Source organism: Berghia stephanieae, chromosome 6 (assembly GCF_034508935.2).
Source record: "Berghia stephanieae isolate SIO BIC M18660-M18661 chromosome 6, UCSD_Bste_1.3, whole genome shotgun sequence".
NCBI classification, from domain to species: Eukaryota; Metazoa; Mollusca; class Gastropoda; order Nudibranchia; family Aeolidiidae; genus Berghia; species Berghia stephanieae.
In genome coordinates, this window is record NC_088365.1 from 37,749,874 (window position 1) to 37,777,433 (window position 27,560).

Genomic DNA, 27,560 nt, shown 5'->3' on the forward strand with positions numbered 1-27,560 from the left:
TACCTCCCTGCCCACTATGGGAGGTCAGGAACCCACCCAGGCTTCCTGTTATACATGGGTTCCACTGTAGTAAAGTCAACTTCTGACTCATTCCTGTTACAGTGATACAATTCTTTCTCATCATCTAAATTGTCGACTTAGTGTATAATTAGCGAAATATAACAAGAAAGAACAATGATTACTTAACACCAATACAAATTTTATGGTTTAATAAAATGCAAACTGATGTTTATACCTTTAATGGTTTTGAGGCGCTTGCAACACAATTCGGGTCATATCAGCGCCAGTAATAAGGAAATAATAGATCTTAGATAGTAAACATTTTATTCAAAACTTTTTTGTTTATATAAATAAAGACAACAACTTGTGAATATTCACGGATAATTAAATTTTAAATAACATCTATCTATTGACATTCAACACAGAATAATTAAAAATCATTTCAAGACATATAACAATAAGGTAACACTTGTGACAAACAGAATAAGCTTTAGATAAAAAGAACAAAAATTTTCAAATTCAATATGTCCTTGCAGGAAAATGCAAACCCACCTGCAGTGATATAATTTTGCCTTGCACATGTCTTCATCACATATTTTGTAAAACTTGTTTAAAAATTAAATTTTTGGTGGCTTTTTTTTCTATCCCCTAGCATATTAGTGTGGACAATCAGAATTCCTTGTAGAATCGATTAATGTACTTTTGCAGTATAAAAAACACATATTACTCAAATGCTAGGACTTTTATTCGGGATCTTAATTACAAGATTGGTAGTACATTGGTTGATTTATTTGGGTTTTCTTTTTTTTTTTTTTTTTTTTGTTATAGAACATTAGTAATGGATTTTTTTTGTTTTTAGAGATTTAATGGCACTTGCAACACAAATGGGTCAATTAAGCGCCAGGAAAAGTAATTCGACAGGCTTAGAGATAAAGGGGTGGGGGGGGGGGGGGAGTAGATGATAAAATAAATAGTCTGAGACCAAAAAGAAAAAAAAAATCATCACATCACCCGGATCTCTGCCAAAAATGAAAATATATTTGCATTATAACTTACAGTATCTAATACACATACAAGATTTGACTCAAGTTTAATGTAATCATATATAGATATAAGGTATAATACCAAAAGATGATTTATAATGAGAAAAAAAATCACCTGTCACTTAAGTATAACAGTGGCCATAATCCAATGAGATGCTATGATCCCAAGCCCAGGATTTTCTCCTGCCCTTTGTGTACAAAAATACTCAGTCCATCTGGATAGCAAGTGACACCGATAGGTTTATCTCACAATGCACTATGCAGGAGAAGGTTGCTGTAATCTTTTTTCAGTTTCGAAAAGAAACAATCCCCTCCACACCCCCAAAAATATCTCAGAATACAGTTACGGAGTTGCATCAGCGGATTAAATCTGCAGTTATATGAAACAGCAAAGTTTGAGTTATTTTACCAGAGCTGTATAAGTAACAAGATAAAAGGGAGAACAGTAGTTGATAGAAAAATATCCACCTCCGTTAGCCTGAAACAAACACCATTGCCTCTCCTAGATCTTTGTCAAAAATTAAACTGTACAGATGAATGAGTACAACGTGCATAACTTTTAATCAACTCTCTCTATCTCTCTCATTTCCTAAAGAAACAAAGACTAAACACAAAGATGATAGAAAAAATATCCACCTCTGTATAGCCTGAAACAAACATTGCCTCTCCTCGATCTTTGCCAAAAATTAAAATGGATGAATGAATGACTACAACGATGTGCATAACTTTTAATCAACTCTCTCTCTCTCTCTCTCTCTCTCTCTCTCTCTCTCTCTCTCTCTCTCTCTCTCTCTCTCTCTCTCTCTCATTTAAAAAAGAAACAAAGACTAAACACAAAGATGATAGAAAAAAATATTCACCTCTGTATAGCCTGAAACAAACATTGCCTCTCCTCGATCTTTGCCAAAAATTAAAATGTATGGATTAATTACTATAACAAAGTGCATAACTTTTAATAAGCTCTCTCTCTCACTTCAAAAAGAAACAAAGACTAAACATAAAGTAAAAAACAAACAAACGAAAACAATATATTATTTATATTGTTGAACGCAGTGATTCCATTTTCTTAATAATATCTTCACACTTAGCTGTTAAAGCAGCTTCAGTGTCCAAATACTGGTTACGACCTAATTTGCCAGACACCAACTTTTCAGCAGCTGTAATTGCATTTCCAACCTGATCCTTGTATTGACTGTCAAGTCTTTGAAGCTCGCTCACCTGTGAATGGATAAAATGTAATAATTTAATAATAGTTTTAATTTAGTGTTTGTTTTAAAGGGTTTTTACTGAAATTTAGTCATTTCAAAGCCAGTAAAATGGAAAAACATGGGATAATAAAAATTCTAGATTTACAAGTACACACTAAAAAGTAAGACAGAAGAATAGTTCAAAAAGACACAAAAGCCTTATTCTGACATAAGCACAAGATTTCAGTAAAAGGAATACACTTAAATGCTTAAACAAACAGGGTTCCCAGACAAATATTGAAAAATTTTGCATGACCCCCAAATTTTTTCAAGACCTCTTAATTGAGCCAACACCAATCACATCAATTTAAATAATATCTTATACATACTACAAAATTGCCTTTAAATATTTTGCTTTCCTTAGTTGTTACTGCTAACAGTAATTATTCACCTGATCTCCTTAAATGATTCTATAAGAGTATTGAGTAGGCCTAAAACTAATGTTTAAAAAATTATTAATAGTTAATAACTCATGAAGACCTTTTGAGATCTACTTAAAATAGTGAGACAACTAAGTTGAAAAGATGCCTGGTATACCACAAAAATCAATATTATATCCTTGTTGCTTGTCTATATACAAAAATGTATTTGTTTACTTAAAATTAGAGACTCTAAACCTTTAAAAAAATTTATGTTTTGCCATCCAGTGGCGACATGGTTAAAATGCTGACTCAGCGTTTTACACATTATTTTGGGTATATCTCAAAACATAAATTCTAGTTTAAGGCCTGATATTTGGCTTGAAAACTCCTATGGACATCCTTTCACACCTTACAAAAGCTGATGTTTAGTAATTTTATCATATTTTTAAATAAATCAGCCATGTTTGTTTTTGTTTTTAAGGGTTTTACGACGCTTGCAACACATTTAGGTTATATCAGCGCCAGTAAAAAGGAAGAAAATGGGATAGTAAAAAGTTCTAGAATTACAATTAAAGCACCCAAGAGAAAGTAAGAAAGGGGAACTGGGAACAAATGAGGATCAGATGTAGATTCCAAGAGCATACCACCAATGTACACATAGTTTGAGATACCTATAAGTCTCATCCGGACACAAGCACAAAATCCAACAAAGAGGAATACACTCAAATGCTTACATTATACATTTAAAATAACAAATATAATAATACATAACAGAGAGATGATTTACAAGGAAAAAAAATATCATCTCCCAAAACAATAACTATGCATTTGACTGTTTCCCTTCCAGCCAGGACTCCGACCAGGGCCAGGACAAAACCAAGTAATCTCATTCCAAGACAAAGACGCAGAATGTACCTCCCTGTCCACTATGGGAGTAAATCAGCCATCATTAGGCTTTATCGAAGTCTCTGAATTTAGAGAATAATAACAGAAAAAATGTCCAAACTCAAAAACTATATCACTAATTTAAAAATCTCTTTGTAAGGTAAATATATAGCTATTAAACATTGGCAAAATTACAGCCAATTCTGGCAGTTACCTTTAGAGATCTATTTAAAATAGTGAGACAAGTTAGTCAAAAATAACATTTTGAGGGGAGAAAAAAGCAAAAATACATTTCATATCCCCGAAAAAAATACTAGACACATTTATTGTGCAGTAATCTACATATTCTATGATATGTTAAAACAGTGCGAACTGGTTCAAAAGACTGATAAGCTAACAGCAGGTATGGAAAACCCAAATTTAGATTATATAATTGTTGTCTTTAAGTTGCATTCAATAGGTAGAACATTTTTTTCCTGATTAAAATGGTATAAAAATTATTTAAATTGGTTAAAAATTTAAAAAGATATGTTATTTCGAAATTTGTAGAAAATCGCCAAAATTTGTCCTTCTTTGAAAGCAACCTTTTGTCCGTTTTCAAAATGCCGTATTTTCATAAATATTCAAGCCAGACCTCTGTAACTTTCTAACAATACACATCTTTTTATAAACAATGTGTAGCTCAACTCTAAGTAAAATAGCAATAAATTGCCCCAAAGTAGCTGACAAAGCCAAAATTGTCAATTTCAACGCGAAGTTACGAAATATCAGCGATTGTGCCCTTGCCTGAGCCAGCATATGAGTGAAGTGAATACGACAAATGTTGTAGTTGTAGTTTCGTTTTCAGTTGGCTGGTGAAATCTTGCTTTCGTATACATCATTTTAAAGCTGAGATTTTAAACTGTCTTTTGATACCAGAATCGTCCAAATTTTCAAATTTTTCTCAATTTAAAGTTTTTAACTTGAAACTTCAAACTTTGAAAAAAATCATAAAAATGCGAATCTGGTATCGAATGAAAGCTTGTTCAATTTTCTTTCTGATGCAGCCATTGACGTTACTATTAATAGTGCTGACACGACCAGCCGAGCGGAGAGAAAAGACGATTTGAGTTGAAATTCTCGGTTTGCCAATAAAGCCATGACTTGATAAGAGGGTTTGCCGTACCTACTAACAATAACTTGTAAAGGATGTGGCCACCTGGTCAGTAAATACACAAACAAATATCTAAAAACTATTTTGTTTGATTTGAATCAGAAACCTAAAATGGCTTCATTTTACAGCCATTTCCACCTTTTAATGTCAAGAAGATGAGCCGTTTGTAGGGATTAGATGGAGGAAGTGGATTTGCAAATTTAAAATCTAAAGTGATGAAAGGAAAAAAGCACTAATGATTCATTATGCAGGAGATGAGATGTTTGATTTGTAAGACACATTTACTGCTGAGCATAAAGGAGAAACATACTCCTCATTGAGAAATTGTCTAACCACATATTTTACCCCTAAAACAAACATAACATATGAGGCTTTCAAATTTCAAAATTAAAACAAAACGAGGGTGAGATGATCAAACAGTTTAATTTCAGATTAGATTATTCGGAAAGAGAAGTTTTGTCTCAAATGATCAAAGGAATAATTACAACGTAGAGAGGTGAATGACAACCTTATTTTGTCACAATTACTATTTGAAAGGCGCAGTGATGAAGTGACAAGCAAGCAGAAGAATTTGAATCTGAAACGGTATACATGATCAACCACAGCATGGCAAAACCGAAACAACATAAAACAATTACCAACTTAAAAAGATATTAAGTCTTTAAAAGAACAACTTAAGGTAAAGACGAAAAATGGCATGATAAATATAAGCACTAACCTTTTCTGCTGCATCAGAGCCCTCTAATTTCAGCTGAGACTGAAGACCCTGAATTTGATTGGTCAAAGTTTTGTAGTCTGCGTCAATCTTCTTGCGTCCGGCAACAAAGGCAGTAGAATCCTTGCTAGCTTTGAACTTGTTGATAGCATCATCATAACTTTGATAAAGGGCACTGCGACGGTCATGGGCATTTTGAACCTCATCGACCAAATTGGACACTCTCAGACGACTTTCTTTGGCTTCATCCTAAAATTATTATTTCAATAATTTTATTGAATGAGCTGATCAAAATTTCTAAAATGCAACAGGCCTATTTCATTATCCCATTGAGGCCCAAAATAGTATTCAGGCCATATACTTTCTTTGTTTGGAATTAAATGGTGATAACATGGAAATGACTAGAATGCTAATTTGAAAATCAATTCAAACAACTTCCAAAATCGGCGTCTTGTTGCTAAAAATATAACAAACTTTAGATCATATCTGAAAAAAAATAAAATGGTCGCTTGGCTTAAGATTTGGAATTTTGACTCTTTATAAAATGGCTAAAGGCCTGAACTAAAATAATTTCAATTTAAAATATCTTTTTTTTAATATATATTCTCCTTTTCCATTGATTTTGGGACAGCAAATATCTTGAATGTATCAAGGAGTCAAATTAAAAATGGGCCAATTTTGAAGCCTTCATTCACATAAAGGAATTGAAAATTATGGTTTAAAAGGGAAAAGTGGATCCACCAAACCAAGGACGCAATGCGTCCAAACTTTAAGGATGGACAGGGAGAACAAATAGCATGTAACCCTTATGAATCACAACAAAAACCATTGATTTCAGTTATCCTAATACAGTAATGTAATAACAGAAGAAAAAAATGAGAGAAGTTTTTGTTTGTTGTTTGTTGCTTTAGGTCTCTTCCAACACAATTGAGGTTATATGAGAGACCGCTGAAACAAAAAAAACAAGCAATCTAACAAAATAGTACAAATGTCAATCAAATCATAACCTAAAGTATCATAAGCTAATTATAAATAACAAGAACAACAGGCAGAGGATTTACAGGAAAAAAAATATCCTGTCAAAATACAATCACAAACCAAAGAAGCAGGATAGGCTAGTAAAGAGAAGAAGAAACGACATCACTATCGGATCGTACACCATGCAACATCATAGGTATATGATTCAAGGGTGATGCTCCCATCAACACCCGCAAAATGAGAGAAGTGATGATTGAATGGTGGTAGTAGTGTAGTAATGATGAGTGTGGTGGTGGCTGTAGTAAGATAGTGGTGATGGTGATGATGATAATTGAAACACGGGTGGTCAATCGGAAATCACAACTTAAAGTGAGACATGCACACAACTTCCTCCAATTAAATCCATACAACAATAGAGGGGTGAAAGAATCACATCCTTCATGGGGGTTTATTTGATGGTACAGTGGTCTCTGTTTGTAAGTACGGTCCTCGGAGAATCAAGTAGAGCAAGCTTATAGCCGGATTTTTAAAAACAACACTTTTTTCCTCTCAAATCACAATTAAAAATAACTTTTTCCTCTGAGTTTCCAAATGTATAAATGTATGTACTCGGTTGCTTGCTTGGAACTGTCATTGGCCCATGAAAAAATCATTTTAGCTTTTTATATATTTGATTTCTTTAAAGGAAAGAAAACTTTTTTTTTTGCCATTATGCCATAAGATTGGAATGAGGGGAAAAAAGCTTGAGATTGTTGCTTGTTTGGTGGTGTTACCTTAATGGTATCATATATGAAATATTTGCAGATTATTTTGTAAATCAAAACTCACACATCAGAATGAAAGAAACAAAACAATCCCTCCCTCCCCATGAGAGAATAGAAAAAATGAAATTGATAGAGCATACACAACAAAATAATTTACCTTGGTGATGGCAAAGTCTAATCTCACATAGATGATGACAGTCAAGAAGAGCAAGTAAAAGGCACCAACAACAAGGAGAGGCTCTTGCAGAAGGTTTATCTTCTTGAATGTGTAATGAAGCTGAAAGAATGGGAAAAGGACATATTAAATATACCCAGGTCATCTGGATACAATTATCAATTATTAAATCCAACAATATACACTCTATACAACAAACTGGAATCAATTGATACAGATTTCCCTGTTTGCTAAGTTTTTTTTCGACTAAATGTACTGCCACCACAACTACTTTTTCACAAAATTCGCATCTTTATGCTATGTCCTTGATTGAATTGTCTTAAAAACGAGTCTCTATATCAAAAAACGCCTCTGCAATTTTATTTTTAGAGAATTCTTGTTTATGTATGTGCAAAATTTCTAGGCAATACCTTTGTGATTTGTTGAGAAAAATATCCCAATAACATGCAAATTTGTAGCTGTTTTTTAATTTTTCTCACAAAACTGAGATTTCTCTCCTTGGATGTAGAGTTATCCCGAAAGGAAGGAGCTTTTGGTTATAAATCATCAGCTGACGGATCTGCCATGTGTTCTGCTGGGAATCCAGAAATTGACTTCAAAATGGCCATGGGTATTCCAGTGTGTAGATACAAGTTCCCTAGTATTAATAGTGGTGGTGGTGGTCGACGTCATCGTAGTAGTATTGGTAGTAGTAGTAGTCGTAGTAACAGTAGCAGTAGCAGTAGCAGTTGCAGCAGCAGCATCAGTAGTAGTAGTAGTTTTATTATTATTATTATTATTATTAGTAGTAGTTTTATTATTATTATATTAGTAGTAGTAGTTTTATATTATTTAGTATTATTATTATTATAGTATTAGTATTAGTAGTTAGTAGTAGTAGTAGTAGTAGTAGTAGTAGTAGTAGTAGTAGTAAGTAGTAGTAGTAGTAGTAGTAGTCAGTAGAGCAGCAGCAGCAGCAGCAGCAGCAGCAGCAGCAGCAGCAGCAGTAGTAGTAGTAGTAGTAGTAGTAGTGCTAGTAGTAGTAGTAGTAGTAGTAGTAGTAGTAGTAGTAGTAGTAGTAGTAGTAGTAGTAGTAGTAGTAGTAGTGGCGGTGGCAGTAATTACTGTAGATATGGTGATGGTAAGTGTGACAAGGAAAAGGGCGCAGTAGATGCTAAAGAAAGGGTGAAGAAGGAATGGTTGCACAATGGAGGTTTGTCCATGATGATAGCGATGGTCTTATCTTGTGTTGACATGAGGCCCGAGTACCCAAGAGACATGATCAAAGGAGACCCCAGATCAGGAAGAAAACTAACCACCAATAAACATTGTCAGTGTCAGACTGTCTATTGGATATCCAGATTTTCAAAAAATCTTTTTAAATTTATGAAATCTTCAACTATTTTTATGACTTTTTTACACCCATAGATGCAAATTTACGACCTCTTATGACCTTTCTGATCAAGAGGTCAAATTTACGACTCTTTTATGACTTTAGAACCTAGCTGGACACCCTATATTGTTCTTATCCTTAATTTTAGTTTAAAATGAGATTATGAATGTTTCAATTTCTGTTAGCATTGCTGTATTAACACACCTGATATTGAGCTTGAGCTTTTCTTAAATGTAGCACAATATCAACTAAATGTGCCCAAATCGCTTTTACAAATGGTCCCTAGCCAACAGCAACATTTAACATGTAGGACAAGACATGACGCTTTTTAGGCAATACACTGTTAACGACTAGGTACTCATTTTACATCTTAGTACGGTGAGAGAATATGAGTAAAGAGCCTTTACCAAAGACTCAACTATGTGCCGAGCGAGGCTTGAACCCAGGACTTTCTGATCTGGGTGTCATACCACAAGACCACATAGCCACACATAATTTTATTGATTCTTATCCCAAAGACAGAGATCCCCCCTGTCTCTTGGTTGCAGTCACAAATATCCATTTTCTAAAGAGTTTGGAGAGAAGGAGAAGCAACACTTTCCTGGTATACCACATTGAAATGCACGGAGACAGTTCTTAATCTGGTCTAACTACTACTTTTGCTCAATAATTATCTCTTCTTTATAATACTTATCCAATAAGACACTTTTTATCATGACCAACTTTATCAAAGCCATTTTTGTATTTGATGTAACAATCATTTATTCACTTTATTTGAACATTTTCATATGATGTATATGATAGCAAACTTGTGCCAAAATATACACAAAAACACAAGGCTTGTATTTTTTTATTTTGGAATTTGATAGTATAATGAATACTGAAGTGGTGAAACCTGTCAAATAAACAGCTATGTACAGATTGTTGTTATCCCTTCGCTAGTACAGACATTCTAATAATATAGGCAGAAATTCCAAGTGGGACCACCACCTGCATTACAAACACATAGCTGCCAACTTTTCAAAATGCAAAAAATTATACGCGGTGCGGCGCGGACACCCAATTCATGTCTTAAAATGGCCTATTTATTAATGTACTAGAATGGTCAAAACTGTAATACTAAGATAGGCTTACCTTTATCATCATACTGGGTAGGCATAAGTGATGGGGAGGTGGTGACAGAAGCAGATTACTGAGGCTTGGGCTTAACAGCCTCCTTTGTGGCTGTCTTTGCCCTCTTCAGGAACTCTGAGCTGAACTCACTGTCATAGCATGGAGTGCTATTAGACTTGACAATGAGAAGTCCTGAAAGCATGTCTGTGCTCAGGCTGCCCCTGAAGTCAGTCTTATTTTTCCTAACTTGACTGAAAATTTTCTCACACTCACAATTGCTGTGTGGGATTGTGAGAAGGCCAAGCATGAAATATGACAGCTTTTTAAACTTCTTTTTCCCAAAAGAGTCTACAATCTTTGCCATTGTAAACCACTGCTCATCTGAGGACTGCACCAGGAAGTCTGAAGGAAAGTCCTCTACACCATAAGCATTGAATTCAGACTCCAGTGAGTCAATGGCTGCATTGAAACTTTCACCCTCTTCCACCAGAAGTAGCACCTTGAATTTCTTGACAAAAAATTTTCTCCCAAGATAATTTTGATCAGATTTTCTTCTTTTTTTTTTTTTCTGGATTGGCCAAATCGTACTAAGTACGATTTTATCGTACTGGTTGGCAGATATGCAAACAGTTAATATATATTTGATTTCATTGTACTGGTAATAATTGCCAGATAAATTTGAACCTATTATTACAGTCTATATTTTGTAATGTTGCAGTGCCTTGATATAGGAGTGATTTTTTAGTCAAATATTTCTAACCAGGGATGTAAATTGCAAATGAAAACGATTCTGAAACCAACTCGCAAACTGCCTTTTTTAAAAATTGACGGTTCAGATAAGAGGAAATGCTTGTACATGAATTTTTCTCAGTCTATTTTAAACTACAAAGAATAAAAGCGAAGAAAAGTGATGAGTCTATAATGAAGGTTGAGAAATCTTGGTTAAAAAACCCACCCGATATTTTAAAAAATTGAGCTTTATATAGCGCAATATCCATTAAATGAGCTCAAAACGTTTTACAAGGAGTCCCGGGTCAACAGCAACATTTAACATGTAGGATGGGACATGACACCTTACTCATTTTACACTCGAGTACGGTGAAAGAATGTGAGTAAAGAGCCTTTTCCAAGGACTCAACTTTGTGCCGAGCGCGAGTTCGAACCCAAGACCTTCCGATCCGAAAGATAGTGTCATACCACTAGACCACATAGCCGCACCAATATATATCTGATTGATTGTATTGTAAGTTCAGTCTCCTAAGCCTAACTCCACTAATGTGCTGGGATGGCTCTAGAATTTTATAGAATCTATTCTAAAGTAACAGAATCTTGAAGTCAAAACAAAAGAAATCAATGCAACATAAAATGCTTGCATATGTAATTGCTTGTCATGTCTAGGCCTATTATGTTATAGTAGTATTTATTAAGAAGTATTTGTTAAAATACATAATTACTTTTATCTATATCTTTATTCTTTTTCTTTTAAATTTAAACAATCTGAATTCATAAAAATTCTAAAAGATTTGCATTCCTGTGTAATAAAGGTGGGGGACGCATCTGAGAGTCCACCCTGTGGATAACATCTGCCATCGCTATTGCTAGTTAATGATTTGTGCTAATTCTTTTATTTTTTTTATTTCAGTGGACAACACACCGATTCAATTATTTCAAAATAGTTCTTTTACATATTTATGCCATTTGACTTAACATTTACCTCAAAATCTTGGATGTGCTGTTCAACCAACTTTGTTTTTTTAATTACGACAACAGGTCGACCAAGGGTATCCAAGTAAGTGTAATGAACTTCATCCCCAGCTCTTTCCACTTCAAATGGTACTTTCAACTCAATATCTCTGTAACATAAAAAGGCATTAAATATAAATAAAATCATATCTTCAAAACAACTATTGATATTCTGTGTCTGGATTCCTCAACCTGGAATACAAATGAAATATATTCATTTTAAAACAATGTTGGGTTAGCAATATCAGGCTATCCAACAAAAGCTCAGACTGAAAAATCTTATCTTTAGAAAATATTCATACCTGCCAACCCCTACTGAAAAAAAGTAAGTCAACATAATTTAAAAAAAGAGTCAGTTAAAAAAAATAGGGGTAAACCTAAATACAACCATAAAATAAAAAGAACAAGTTACTTCCCTTTCAAATCACCTCCCTTTAATTATTTACTTTTGAGAGATGATTTACAAGAGAAAAAAAAATATCATCTCCCAAAACCCAAACTATAAATTTGACTGTTTCCCTTCCAGCTAGTGTATCTGGCCAGGGCCAAGTATTCTCATCCCAAGACAAAGACAGAAAGCATGTTGAAAAACAGCTATAAGGAGATAGAAAGACATAGTAAGTGGCTCCCTGCCCACTATGGGAGGCCAGGAACCCCACCCAGTTGTGGTGATAGGAAAGATGATGTGGTGATTGGTATAGTATGGTGGTGGTAGGGATGATGATGTGGTGGTGGTGGTGGTTGTAATATTAGTGGTGATAGGGATGTTGATGTAGTGGTTGTGGTGAATGGCTACATTGTAATGAGATTCAGCCTCAAAAAGTCAGCAATCATTACCCTGTAGTATTAGTAATTATTGTTACTGACAACAAAAATCAAGCATTACGCATTAGGTAGAACTTACTTGGCTCCCTCTGGCAAGATTACTTTCAATTGCATATCATCAATGACCATATCATCAAAAATATGATCAACAAAGCGCATCTTCAAGGCATAGTTATCACCTGGAGAAAACAAATTTTACTCATCAATATCTTATCTTTGACAATAAGTTGGTGGAAAAAAATTAAAAACTCTAAAATCCTTGATGACTAATTGAGACACAAAAATCAGTGATTGTTTAATGTATCAATTGCTCAATAAAGAATATAAAAAATATTAAGTCAAAAATATGTTATGGTCTGAGAGATAAGTAATATATTATCTCATTCCCTGACACAAACCTATGGTCAGATGCCTAATGCAGACCTGTCTACTGCCACGAAAAATTTGTAGAATTACGAAATATCGACTTTTTTAAATCTATAAATTCAACTATAGGGATGACTATTTTTATCTCCTAAAAACTGCAAATCTTAAATTTTTAAGTAGGCAGGTCTGCTAATGCGTGGACCTGGGTCGAATTAATTTGAGATCAGTCAGTATCCTGAGTTGTTAGAGTGTGGAAATGTCTGTTGTGGTAGACTGCCAAATGGCTGGTCATAATATTGAAATATCTTACTGTGACTTTAGTAAGATTGTATGTCGTCTAAGTATATATTTATCATTTTTATTATATGTTTTGTTTTAGCACTATTTCTGGTAGTATTCCTTTTGTTCATTAATGACTGTGTCCATCCTTGTACCTACTCTTATGCTCCAATGCTGCTCACCAACTCAACGCATTCGTCAAACTACAGGGGATAGCCAGAAAAGTTCGTTGAATCTAATTACAGCCCACATTTGTTCCCTTTGTATTCTGACAATGTGGTAATCTTGAACCATCTATAACCAACCCTTGTGAAGAAGAATGTGAAAATCTCACCTTTATAAAAGAGGTACTCATAGCTTGGAACATTGTACCCCAGGAAATATCTTGTCTTCCATCCACCAAAGAGAGGAAATCTGGGCCTCAACTCAACCTCCACAGAATCATCCATCTCCCTCATATTGCTGGTGGAAATGTTTCCAATCTCATCTCGGTAATATATATCACGAGAAGAAGCAGGCAGGGATGTCTATAGATAGAAACCAAAATAATTTTTTTCCTTTAAAATTACCTCCTAAGCCAAATGCTAATGGGCAACAAAGATAATTAGTAGTAGTAGTAGTAGCAGTAGTAGTAATAGTAATAGTGGCAGCAGCAGTAGTGTAGTAGTAGTAGTCAGAGGCCATCTCTTGTGTAGTATTTTATGCTACAAACTTGCCAAGTTTTCCAATATTTTTAATCATCAGACTAAGTCTGCAAATCTACTTAGAAAATGTTGCAAATTCGGTTTTGGATAGCTGCCATCTGACTTGGAAACTGCGGCGACTATCTCCCACAAATTTATATTAAATTTTAGTCGGAGAGTTACCAGTTTAGATTTTGATGTTTTATGTAATAATAACTATTTTAACAGATTCCATCCCTAATGAAACTTCTAGCAGTGCTCTACATTTTCCGGCACCTCCAACATTTTTTGGGCGTCGTATCCAGTGTTCGCAGTGTTTTAGCAGAATTTCAGAGGTTTTTTTTAAATGTTTAAATAGGAATGGAATCTGTTAGAATGGACTTAAAAATCATTTATAACAGTGGAATAATAGGTATTATTACATGATCAAAATCTAAACTGTTAACTCTCGCACTGAAATTTAATATAAATTTCCGGGAGATGGCCGCCGCAGTTTCCGAGTCAGATGGCAACTATCCAAAACTGGATCAGATTTCCCAAAATTTTGTGAGTAAATTTGCAGTCTGGTGATTAAAGATATTGGAAGACTTGGCAAGTCTGTAGCATAAAATACTACACAAGAGATGGCCACTGTCATCTTGTTTCAAAGACAAAATCCTGGCAAAACTATTACATCTCAGTAAAGAGCAATGAAAGAGAGTGTAATGTTGCCTCTGCAACATATGTTAGATAAAACAGTGATGATAATGACAATTTGTCAAAAAGGAGGAAAATCTATCGGCCTGTCTGTCAAGCCCAAATCTAATGCAAAAAAACATGGCTATTCATTGTTATTAATATTACGTGAAACACATCTATTCTGATCAGCCTATCTTACTGTTACATTATCTCTCTATTACCAAGTGATATCTATAAATATAATAAGAAGTTAGAAGGTTGGCTGAGAGAAAAAAAAAGATGGAGATGGAGATATAGAGATAATATATATATTATATATATATATATATATTATATATATATATATATATATATATATATATATATATATATATATATATATAGAGAGAGGAGTAGAGAGAGAGAGAGAGAGAGAGAGAGAGAGAGGAGAGAGAGAGAGAGAGAGGAGAGGAGGGAGAGAGAGAGAGAGAGAGAGAGAGAGAGAGAGAGAGAGAGAGAGAGAGAGAGAGAGAGGAGAGAGAGAGAGAGAGAGGAGAGAGAGAGAGAGAGAGAGAGAGAGAGAGAGAGAGAGAGAGAGAGAGAGAGAGAGAGAGAGAGAGAGAGAGAGAGAGAGAGAGAGAGAGAGAGAGAGAGAGAGAGAGAGAGAGAGAGAGAGAGAGAGAGAGAGAGAGAGAGAGAGAGAGAGAGAGAGGAGAGAGAGAGAGAGAGAGAGAGAGAGAGAGAGAGAGGAGAGAGAGAGAGGAGAGAGAGAGAGAGAGAGAGAGAGAGAGAGAGAGAGAGAAGAGAGAGAGAGAGAGGAGAGAGAGAGGAGAGAGAGAGAGAGAGAGGGGAGAGAGAGAGAGAGGAGAGGGGAGATTGTTTGTTTGTTTTTAAGGGTTTTACGGCGCTTGCAACACATTAAGGGTGGGTGCGGCATTGAAAAATATGAAAATTGGGCCAATTTGACCTAATTGGGTTATTGCTATTTTTAGAACCTATGACATCTTATCTTGTGATAAAACATCATTTTTTGCATGAATTTTATTGATTTTTGTACAAATTTTCGATTTCTGCAATACCACCATCATCAAAATTCACCACTTTTGGTTGTTTTTTGCAATTTTCTCAAAATGTTGTTTTTTAAAAACATTTTTCAAATTTTCTCCTCTATTCTCTGATAGATTTTCTTGAAACTTTGCCCCAATACTCACAATACCATGTTCTTTATTTCGTATTGATGAATTTTTGAAATATTGATTACTTCAGAAATTATTGGCTTTCAAACTGAGAATTTTGACCAAATTTCAGATAAAGTATAGTGACAAGATAGAAAAATTTATATTTTAAAAAGTATTTCACTAATCAAAAAATCATCAATAGGAAGTATTTGTCTTTGGATAAGTAACTTATTTCCAAAGTTATATGCTTTTATCTTTGTAAATAGTCTCGAAATATTGATTCAAAGTTATGTAAACAAAATCCAAGATGGCGGCCGTTACCATGGCAACGAACTTTTTTTTTTTTAATGACGTCATATTTCTCCATTATTTTTTATTACAAGTTGCTGTGTGAAGTTTGAATCAATTTGCTTGGAAAATAAAAAAAATTGGGTCTTTATGCCGCACCCACCCTTAAGGTCATATCAGCGCCAGTAAAAAGGAAGAAAATGGGATAGTCAAAAGTTCTAGAATTACAATTAAAGCACCCAAGAAAAGGTAGGACAAAGGGGAATTTGTTCAAATAGGAAACAGATGTAGATTCCAAGAGCACACTATCAAAGTACTTAGTTTGAGATCACCTAAAAGTCTCATCCACACACAAGCCCAGGTCCCAACTAAGAAGAGAAGTACACACTCAAATGTTTAAAAATCATAAATAATATTTAAACAAAACAATACAGTGCATAACAGGGAGATGATTTACAAGGAAAAAAATATATCTCCCAAAACTCTAACTATACATTTGACTGTTTCCCTCCCAGCTAGGGTATCCAGCCAGGGTCAGGACAAAACCAAGTAATCTCATTCCAAGACAAAGACAGAAAGCATGTTGGAAAACAGACATAGGGGGATAGAAGACACAGTATGTACCTCCCTGCCCACTATGGGAGGTCAGGAACCCCACCCAGAGAGAGAGAGAGAGATAGAGAGATAGAGAGAGACACCACTCTGATTGATTTTTTTTTTTTTAAATGGTAATTAGATATAAGTTGAAATGAATTCAATTGAACTCAGAACAAACAAACAAAATAAAATAAAGAGTACAATCTAAAAAAATATTAACACTCATTTGCTCCATCCCCTTCCCAGAGACGCCAACTTTAAATTAAATTTGGCTCACAGGAGTCTCAGACACCACTCGTAGGAATTTCAATGCCGAAAGAGGAATTTCCGCACACAAGAAAATGGAATTGGAATGGTATTTGGCATTGTGTTTACATATTGTATAGTTCCAAATAGATAACTGATTAGAATTATATTATGATACATAAACACATCGCCAAATACAATCCCAAAGTTTCCATATTTCAAATGAAGTAAAGTGCCAAAACCTGATGGTAGAAATTGTAGTACTGGTGGTAGTGAGGATGATGTGGTGTTGGTGGTTGTAGTAATAGTAGTAGTTTTTTTGTTTGTTTGTTGCTTTAGGTCTCTTCCAACACAATTGAGGTTATATGAGAGACCGCTGAAACAAAAAAACAAGCAATCTAACAAAAATAGTACAAATGTAAATCAAAATCATAACCTAAAGATATCATAAGCTAAATTATAAATAACCAAGAACAAACAGGCAGAGGATTTACAGGAAAAAAATATCCCTGTAAAAAATACAATCACAAACCAAAGAAGCAGGATAGGCTAGTAAAGAGAAGAAAAAACGACATCACTATCGGATCGTACACCCATGCAAACATCATAGGTATATGATTCAAGGGTGATGCTCCCATCCAACCACCCGTTAATAGTAGTAGTGATGAAGAAGATGTGATAGTGGTTGTTGTTGTAGTAGTAGTGGCAGTGATGATGATATGGTGATGGTTGAAGTAGTAGTTGTAGTGATGATGATGTGATGGTGGTATAGTGGTTGTAGTAGTTGTGGTCGTGATGATAAAGATGTAGTGGTGATTGTAGTGTTGTTAATGTGGTGGTGATGGTGGTTGTAGTACAAATGGTAGTGATGATGTGGTAGTGGTGGTTGTAGTAGTAGTGGTAGTGATGATCATGTGGTGGTAGCTGTAGTAGTGGTGGTAGTGATGATGATGTGGTGGTGATGGTGGTTGCAGTAGTGGTGGTAGTGATGATGATGTGGTGGTGATGGTGGTTGTAGTAGTAGTGGTAGTGATGATGATTTGGTAGTGGTGGTTGTAGTAGTAGTGGTAGTGATGATGATGTGGTGGTAGTAGTGGTTGTAGTAGTAGTGGCAATGATGATGTGGTGGTGGCGGTTGTAGTTGTTGGAGTAGTGGTAGTGATGATGTGGTGGTGGTGGTTGTAATAGTAGTGGTAGTGATGTTGATGTTGTAGTGGTGGTAGTAGTAGTAGTGGTAGTTGCAGTGATGATGATGTGGTGGTGGTGGTTGCAGTAGTAGTGGTAGTGATGACATGTGGTTGTAGTAGTAGTGGTAATGATGATGTGGTAGTGATAGTGGTTGTAGTAGTAGTGGTAGTGATTATGAAGTGGTGGTGGTGGTTGTAGTAGCGGTGGTGGTGGTAGTGATGAGATGAGGTGGTGGTGGTGGTTGTAGTAGTAGTGGTAGTGATGATCATGTGGTGGTGGTTGTAGTAGTAGTGGTAGTGATGATCATGTGGTGGTGGTTGTAGTTGTAGTGGTAGTGATGATCATGTGGTGGTGGTTGTAGTAGTGGTGGTAGTGATGATGATGTGGTGGTGATGGTGGTTGCAGAAGTGGTGGTAGTGATGCTGATGTGGTGGTGATGGTGGTTGTAGTACAAATGGTAGTGATGATGATGTGCTAGCGGTGGTTGTAGTAGTAGTGGTAGTGATGATGATGTGGTGGTGGTTGTAGTAGTTTTAGTGGTTGTGATAATGATGTGGTGATGGTAGTGGTTGTAGTAGTAGTGGCAATGATGATGTGGTGGTGGCGGTTGTTGTAGTTGTAGTAGTGGTAATGATGATGTGGTGGTGGTGGTTGTAGTAGTAGTGGTGATGATGTGGCGGTGGTGGTGTAGTAGTAATGGAGTAGTAATGGTAGTGATGATGATGTGGTGGTGGTGGTGGTTGTAGTAGTTGTGGTAGTGATGGTGGTTGTAATAGTGATGGTAGTTGTAGTGGTAGTGATGATGATGTGGTGGTGGTGGTGGCTGCAGTAGTAGTTGTGGTACTGATGATGATGTGGTGGTGGTTGTAGTAGTAGTGGTAGTGATGATGATGTGGTGGTGGTTGCAATAGTAGTGGTAGTGATGATGGTTGTAATACTAGTGGTAGTGATGATGATATGGTGGTTGAAGGGGGGGGGGGGTATCCTTGGAGCAAATTGACCTGACCGGAATTTGACGGAAGTCCGGAACCCGGAATTTTTTGCTCCAGACCGGAGTTTTATTCGGTGAAACCGGAGTTTTGTCATCACTGCCTTCCCTTTCGATCATCTTTTCATCCAAGGCCATCGTGGGTATTGTGTCACTTTTCACATTTGGTGCCAGTGTGTCTAGACAAATGTCATGGGCATGGGAGTGCCACCAAAAATTGGCTATGCGCGGCTATGTGTCTTGTGGTATGATATTTGCTTTCGGATCGGAAGGTCCTGGGTTCGAGCCTTGCTCAGCGCATCGGTGAGTCCTTAGAAAAGACTCTTTACTCATATTCTCTCACCGTACTCAGGTGTAAAATGAGTACCTGGCTTATAACAGCATTGTCTCTGTTACAAAAAATGTAATATCGCCCAGCAGGCATACGTCTCTTCTATATGTTTCGTGTTGCTGTTGGCCAGGGACCCTTTGTAAAGCGCTTTGTGCACGTTTAGTGGATATTGCGCTATATAAATGCTCTACAGCTGAGCAGAGGATGTCAAAAAATGACACAAGACATAACAGTGACTTTTCAGCTGAACTACCACTTAGCCAAAAATGTTTGACACTGCAAAAACAGCTGAAAATTTCTGAAAAAATCCTAAACTCCCAGAATTCCGCAGATCCGCGGAAGATTATCATCACTGATAATACTCCATATTCTGTAGGCTATGTGGCCCATAAATCATAACAGGACAGTTTTTTAAATCTATAGAACAGTACAAACCTTGAAGCTCTTGACAGATGCAAAGCCATCCTGTTGTCTCTGGTAGTCAAATCTTGAGAAAGACCCTTTTAACTGAGCTCCAGAATGTTTAAGATCAACGTATTCCTCAACTGCAATATTTCCCCAATGAGATACCTCAATGATGCGATTCAAATTAGTGACGGTGATAAAAGGACTGTTGTTCTCCTCATGTACTTTCAATGGGGCCTGATAAGGCATGAAATAATAATTTTAAAGATTAATTAATAAAAGAACTAAAATGACAGGCAAAAAATTTCTATAGGAAAAAGGGTGAAAAGAGTAATATACAATTTGACATCCGTTTAAAGAGTTATAAACGAGTTATAATATACAAAATGCAACACCATCTATAATGACTTCAGAAAAACAAACATTAGGAATAATACCTGACATTTCTAAAATGAAACATGAATATGAAGATAGAAATATCAAGGCCCTAATTTACAAACTTTATTAATCCATTTTGAAAACATCTCAAATTAAAACAGGACGATAGAGAAGAAAATTTGAAATAAGAGTGGGCTATCAACAATAATACCTCAGAGAAAGCAGCCTTATTTTCATATGGACCATAAGTGATGGTGTTGTCACTCTGTGAGACAGGCTTGGTCTTAGTGTAAGATTCCACATTGACATTGTTAGTAGTCACCACAGTTGTTTGACTTCCAACAGGGTAGGGTGAGGGGAAAAAAAGATTTGTGTCCAGAACCACCAATTGCTTCTCAGCCTGAAAATAGAAATAAAACACTATCCTCACCTTCAAATACTCAATATACATGGAGCCAGAGTTGATCCCAGAAAATAGCAATTGGAATTATTCTTCAGATAGAATGTGTTCTATTGGCTTTAGAACCCTTGTAAAGTGCTTTGAGCATGTAGAGTGAATATTGCTCTATAATGATCTAGTCTTTTGCTATTTTTATTTTTTAATTCAAACAATTTTTTTTTTTAATTAAAAAAAATTCAAGAGATAAATCATACAAAGCATTCATCCATGGGTCTAGAAAAGCAAATAACAAACCTGAGCAATCTGGGAGGGGAAGGGGCGCAAAACATGAGCAAAAGTTGCTTCAACTTCAATGGTGACTTGTTTTCCCCCTTCTAACGGAGATAATAGAGAGATGCGGTAAAAGACTCTGCGCCTGTGAAAAACAAAAGAAATTGTATTATAAATAGGTGTATGATGAATTTGTGAGGATTAAAGCAATCTTCACTGCATGAGACAAGTTAGAAAAAAAAGAAGATAACGTAATGCAGACCTGCCAATCCTTCATATTCCAAACGTGGAATCAGTAGGTCAGAAAATAGGAACTTCCTAATAATGGATAATTCTGTATCGAAATGACCACCAAACACATAAAGACAGTATTCCGGCACAGTTGGCAAAACTACATATCACATGTATAATGTAATAGAATTTGGAATGGGGAAAGGAGTGCAATTAACTTCCCTACTTAATTCCATTTTGGCAATCATTTTTTAGCAATGACTATGAACATTTTTTTTTCTATTTCCTATCTCCACTGAATAAAAATCTTTTTGAATTTTTCGTGATTATAATGATGTGGTGGTGGTTGAAGTAGTCAGAAGGGACTAATCAAACACACAAAATGTGTATTGATTGACCATAGAGGTTACGATTTATACCTAGCTCACATTTTTTTAAACATCAAAAACAAAAAAAAGATATGACTGTTTAACTAAAGACCCAACCCAGACAAACGTTGCATCTACCATCAGTTTTAAGCTGCAACAGTCTGGTTTGGATGCTCCCTGGTTGAGCCAAGGGCCTAAGTAAGTAGTTTCCAAAAATGAGATTTGAATGAAAAGCCATGGAGATGCATTTTCATTTTGATGTCTCAAAATATCAAATTGGACAAGCAAGGTGAGGTTAGGCAATTTTTTAACCTGTAAATGATATGAGAGAGAGAGAGAGAGAGAGAGAGAGAGAGAGAGAGAGAGAGAGAGAGAGGAGAGAGAGAGAGGGGAGAGAGAGAGGAGAGAGAGGAGAGTGAGGAGAGAGAGAGAGAGAGAGAGAGAGAGAGAGAGAGAGAGAGAGTAGAGAGAGAGAGAGAGAGGAAGGAGAGGAGCAAAGAGAAGGGATAATCAAACACGAAAGAATGGAGATGACCATAGAGGTACGATTTATATAGCTAATTTAACATCAAAAGACAAAAAAAAGAATGATGTTAACTAAAGAGAAGACAGAGAGTGCATTACATAGTTTGAAGCGAAGAGTTGTGATGTCGGGAGAGAGGAGCAGAGAGAGTCCAGAGAATGAGAGATGAAGAGAGGAGAGATAGAGTCAGAAATACAAATTGGAAAGGCAAGTGAGGTTAGGAATTTTGTACTGTAAATGAAGAGAGAGAGAGAGAGAAGAGAGAGAGAGAGAGAGAGAGAGAGAGAGAGAGAGAGAGAGAGAGAGAGAGAGAGAGAGAGAGAGAGAAAGTGAGTGAGAAAGTGAATGGGTGTGTGTTTGTGTCTGTAATAAAAGCAATCTCAAGTACTTACTCATGACCTGATACTACAGTTGCAGTCACCCCCAGTGGCTTATCACTGCTATCTTTTTTCTGTAAGTATACAAATATATCGATTTATGTCTTTGACGGACAATACATAAAATTTTTCTATATTTGCTATCTAGGACATGGAACGAAAATCCAAGGACGATCAGCGACAATTAGTTTCACATCTGAGGAAAAATGTGTTTTTGGCTTAACTACTAGCAGGCGGGCTTCAGGAAAGGGAGGTGCACCACGGAACAGGTCATTGCCCTTACAGTGCATATTGAAACAGGGTTTGAGAGAAAACAGCAAACTGGTGCTGTATTTATAGACTTATCGGCGGCGTACAATACAGTCTGGTGCGAAAGATTAATGCTCAAACTTGCAACGATCATAAGGTGCATGACCTTGAAGTTGTTCTCTTCAATCTTAGGGGAAAGACAATTCCACGTCACGCTGGGAGACGCTACAAGTAAAGTTAGGAAATAGAAGAATGGGGTCCCTCAGGGTTCGGTTCTAGTGTCAATGTTGTTTAGCGTTTACATTAGCAACATGCCGAACACTTCCTCCCTGAGGCTTGGATATGCGGACGACTGGGTACTCGTTACTTAAGATAAAGTGTGGACCCATCTCGAAAGTGTAATCAGTAAGGACGTCACCAGACTCAAATCCTACTTCAACAAGTGGTACCTGAAAATGAACCCTCCGAAAACCGTGGCCACTGCATTCCACTTAGCTACTCCCATATGAGCCGCATCCAAAATATTTAGGGGTGACGCTGGACTGGGGGCTTACCTATCGATGCATCTCGAAGAAGTTGCCCGGAAGATAGAGAAACGCAAGTCCTCTGAGGAAGCTGGTGGGATCAACTTGGGGCACTAACCAAGCGCTCCTGAGGACGTCCGCCTTGGTACTATGCTATTCTATTCCACCGAGAAGTATTGCACTCCAGTGTGGGGTAGAAGCAGGAATGTTGAGAAGGTGGATGTTAAACCTCGCAAGTCAATGCACAAAGAGAGGTGGGTCTTTGGCTTACCAACCTCCGTTGAATGTCCAATTCACCTTGAGCATGCATTCAAAACCTACCTCTGTTTCAAAAACTAGCATCTTCAACTTTCTAAGAAACATTTTGATTTTTCAGAACTTTAGTTCGTTAAAAAATACCGGCCAATCTGACCCGTTGAGTCGAATGAAAACGAAATTTTGTTGTTTACACGGTTTAAAGGAAATGCCATAAATAAGCATCCATGGACTTCCTGTGTTGTTTTTACAGTGTCACGTGACTGTTTTGAGAAATTTGTCATCTGATACAAATAATTAGACCGGTGGGGGGTAGATATTTTCGTTGGAGAAGAAAAAAAGTGAGTATTATTTATTGCACTTGTAGAGAGGACTAGGGTCCAACAGCAGTCAAGTTGATTGAATGAAAGAAAAAAGGCCTTTTTTTATCCGCCGCCACCACCACCGTGAGAGTGGAGGGTGGGGGTGGGGGGGTTGCATGAAGACGAAAGGGAGACGTGTCGCTTAGTGACGTAGAGCATGTCAAGGATGCTCGCAGGTGTTCTTAACCCCTTAACAGCGAAGCGAATTTTTTGCTTTCAGATAATAGTTTGCTTTTATCTTTATTATTGTTAACGGAGAATACAGCATTTCCACCAAGAGAGCAGTCAGACTATCGCAACTCGGACTTCAATTGTCTATAATCGTATTGCCGTTACTTGTCTTTTGATGAAAGAAGATTTGGTGTTAGGTCAAAGATCGAATTTCGCCGATAAAAGGTTGCATTGCTACTGGGTTTGCTCTCCCCCCCCCCCCCCCTCCTTTTTTTTTTTTCCAACTTAGTATTGTTGATTGCTATTTCCTTTTTTATGATTAGCAAGTGCCGTAGGAGTCTCACAGGATGCAGGAGTACTGCAATTAACCCTTTGCCAATGACACTGATTTTTTTGTTTTCAAAAATAGTCTTCATTTATATTATTTTTTAACGCAGAAAAAAAAAAAACGTTTCCACCATAAGAGCAGTAAGAATATTGATAAAAAGCGCTTTGAGCACGCTGGGTGGATATTGCCCTATATAAAAGCTCAAGTTTTAAAATTGTAATTTGTTTTTTGTCTTTTGATGAAAACGGTAAGATTTTACTTTTGGTCCAAGTAAGATTGATATTCGCCTTTAAAAGGTTAAGTTGTTTTGTCTTTTCAGGTTTTTGTTTGTTTTTTTCAAATGCAGATACGCTGCTTCTTTTTTTTTTCCTCAACTGGCAAGCTATCGCTGTACTTACCCGCATGGCTTGCACACACAAAAGGATACATCTAGGTCACAAAACCTTGCATCCAGGTCACAAAATCAGACAACTAGGTCACACATCAAGACATCTCTGTTTCGTTTGTTCCAAGATAGCAAAACAAACCAGGCGTCTTGGAGTTCGAAAGAGCTTTCCATAAAATATTTGGTATTTGCAAGACCCCCAGAAACCAATTCCCGATACAGCTCTTGTGCACGGTTACTTATGACCATGATTTCTTTCCTACCCACCCCCAAAATCCCACTTATTGTGTGTTATAGTTATAGGCAGAACATAATAAATAGCTGGGCTGCCACATGCGTGACTAAATTGGCCAAAGAGAGAATCTATACTTTGGCATTAGACACCCATTACCTGATGTCTTGGTTTTTAATCCTAGCCTAGTGAGAGAGAAAAAACAATCATACATGTATCTGTAAAACATTGGTGGTTGTTGTTTCCCTCATTTTTTCGAAACTAGATTATTGTAACTCCCTGCTTGTCAACTTGCCTCAGGCTTTTATTAAACAATTACAACTACTGCAAAACAGTGCAGCAAGATTAGTTTTTGGCAAAAAAATATTTGATCATGCAACATCTTTGTTGGCCTCTCTCCACTGGTTGCCCATTGAAAAGCGCACATATTACAAAGCAGAGTGTCTTGTTTATAAGTGTTTGACTGGTATAGTACCAGCATATCTCACAGATCACGTGGTGATGTGTAAATTTGAAAATTACACTTTAAGATCATGTAATGACCAAACGAAAATTTTGGAAAAAAGATCAAGAACAAAATTTGGTGATAGGTCGTTTGCTTGTTTCGGCCCCAAGATTTGGAATGAACTACCACGTGGTCTGAGGGAGTGCAAGTCTTTACCTACCTTTAAAAAAAATCTCAAGACACATTTTTACTGTATTTGTTTTTATTGACTCTATGAATCCTTGACTTGGCTATGAATTATTATTATTATTATTTTATTTTATTCACTTAAAATTGATATTTATATTGTAAAGTGCCCAGAGCTTGTGTTTTACACGAGAATGAGCACTATATAAATGTGTATTATTATTATTATTATTATTATTATTATTATTATTATCTGCAAACAGCAGAACGTTTTCAATTTACAATGAGATGGGAAGGGGAAGGGATAACACTATGACAAGAGAGAGAGAGAGAGAGAGAGAGAGAGAGGGAGGGAGAGAGAGAGAGGAGAGAGGGAGAGAGAGAGAGAGAGAGAGAGAGAGAGAGAGAGAGAGAGAGAGAGAGAGATGGGCGGATAATAAGGGGGAATGGGAAAAGATGAAAGAAACAACGGGTTGCCTGATGACGTAGATCAAAGGATGGTTACAGCGGTGTTCACGGTGTGTACTTCGTGAAATTTTAAACTTTTACAGTGACACTGATTTTTTTTCTCCAGATTGCTTATGCAGAATAAATCGTTTCCACCAAGAAGCAGTAGTAAGAGTATATTTCGACTCGGGCTTCAATTAAACTATAAATCGCAAAGCTTGTCTTTGATAACATTAAGACTAAGAGCTGGAGTTTGGGGAGTGTAAGATGGAATCTCGCCATTAATGTTTAAAATTGTTTTGAGCGGGTGCGGTCACAACAGCGAGGACCATCTATTGCTTGTGTTGCAACGGTAAACCAGTTTATGTGTACATAGATCCTGAGGCTAGATGCCCCGTTACCGTGTACGTAGGCACTCCCAAAAAAAAAAAAGAAAAAAAAAAAGAGACAAATACACACACTCACACACACACAGTCTCTCATCCGCTCTGACTAATTTTGCGCACCAATTTTTACTGCACTTATGCACCAAATTGCATACCTATCTAGGGATACTTTTTTCCGTATCTTTTTCTCAATAAACTTTTTTTTTTTTAATTTGTTTTTTTTGCGACGGCACCATTGAAACAGACGTAAGCCTCCACGATTTCGCGAGGAATGAATCATGAAAAAATTTACGATATAATTTCAAACACAACTATTGAAATTCATTAAGGATTGTCTAGTACCGAATGTTTTTTGATAGAAAACAAATGAATCTTCAAATCTAAACTGCTTTTGACAGTAAGCGGTAAGTTTGTTTTTTGTTTTTTTCTGTCCAAACGAATGATTGGTATTAAGAAGCTAAGTATTGGTAACCCCGGCTCGCCTCTCTAGTATACAGGAATGCTGGCAACAACGCCAAGAGTTAGAGAATGGATGGGGCCTAATAATGGAAGCAATCCAGCCCCCCCCCCCCCCCCCCCCCCGATGTACGTAGACACTCCCTTCTCTTTAATGTGAAGGCATGCTCAAGGCCAAGGGAGCTTTTCAAGGCGCCGGTTTCATAAGTTTAATTAATAAAAGTATTAAAATTAAGAGTAGAACGCTTGCCTCTCTGTTCAAGTTTATTTTCCTGAGCATTCGTAGAAAGAGAACTGGCCAAAAAAAAAAAACAAAAAAAAAAAAAACATCAAAACTCACCGATGCACTTATAAAGGAGAGTCCATTTTTCAAACTTGGTTCAACTAAATAAAGAAATGAACGAATTGGTGCTGTACCCTTGTTTTCAACAACAATCGTGGAACGGCTTTTCACGAGATGAGAAGAAATGTCAAGCTTTCTCTCAACTTTAGATAATGCAACATTCTTGTCAATTGTATCTTGGTTTAACTTGCTCATAGCAGAGCATAAAATGCCCGCAAAAATAATGCAAAATCTGAAGGGCTTCATATTAAACCGGCGAATTAAATTAACCGACGAATCAGAACTTTCCACGAGTTACAGTCAGAGGCCTTGGAAAGAAAGATAGAAGTCCAAGAAAAGGAAGTTGTCAGCAGTCGGCTTTCTCGTCCAGTTGGCAAGAAAATTACAAAAGATTAATCAATCAACAGTTGACGAAACGAATTTAACTTTAACTTCTTGTTAATGCATCAAATTCCCACATAGAAGTCTTTCTCAACAGTTTTTATTTTGTTTTTTTTTTTTGGTTTGTTTGTTTTTTCTGTTTGTTCTTAATTTATTTTACATAAGATATTTACATTTGGCGTAGCCTACCGATAAGACCAAATTCATTCCGAAAAAGGGCCAAAAAAAATAAAATAATAAGAGGCCAAATTCCAGCCCAAATCAAGAAGGTCTAACATTGTC

The 27,560-nt window shown here is 36.4% G+C and overlaps 1 protein-coding gene across 1 annotated transcript; it reads right to left on the reverse strand.

Annotated features, from left to right (window-relative positions):
* Positions 1-194: 194 nt before the first annotated feature.
* Positions 195-27,560, reverse strand: LOC144974989 (dolichyl-diphosphooligosaccharide--protein glycosyltransferase subunit 1-like). The gene is made up of 11 exons (XM_078918605.1): positions 26,895-27,560; positions 22,144-22,202; positions 20,654-20,774; positions 20,171-20,359; positions 19,612-19,818; positions 13,355-13,547; positions 12,455-12,554; positions 11,522-11,660; positions 7,305-7,424; positions 5,409-5,654; positions 195-2,261 (listed from the first exon to the last, which is right to left on the reverse strand). Exons 1-11 carry the CDS (start codon positions 27,141-27,143, stop codon positions 2,079-2,081), a joined length of 1,806 nt encoding a protein of 601 aa, XP_078774731.1. The 5' UTR covers positions 27,144-27,560; the 3' UTR covers positions 195-2,078.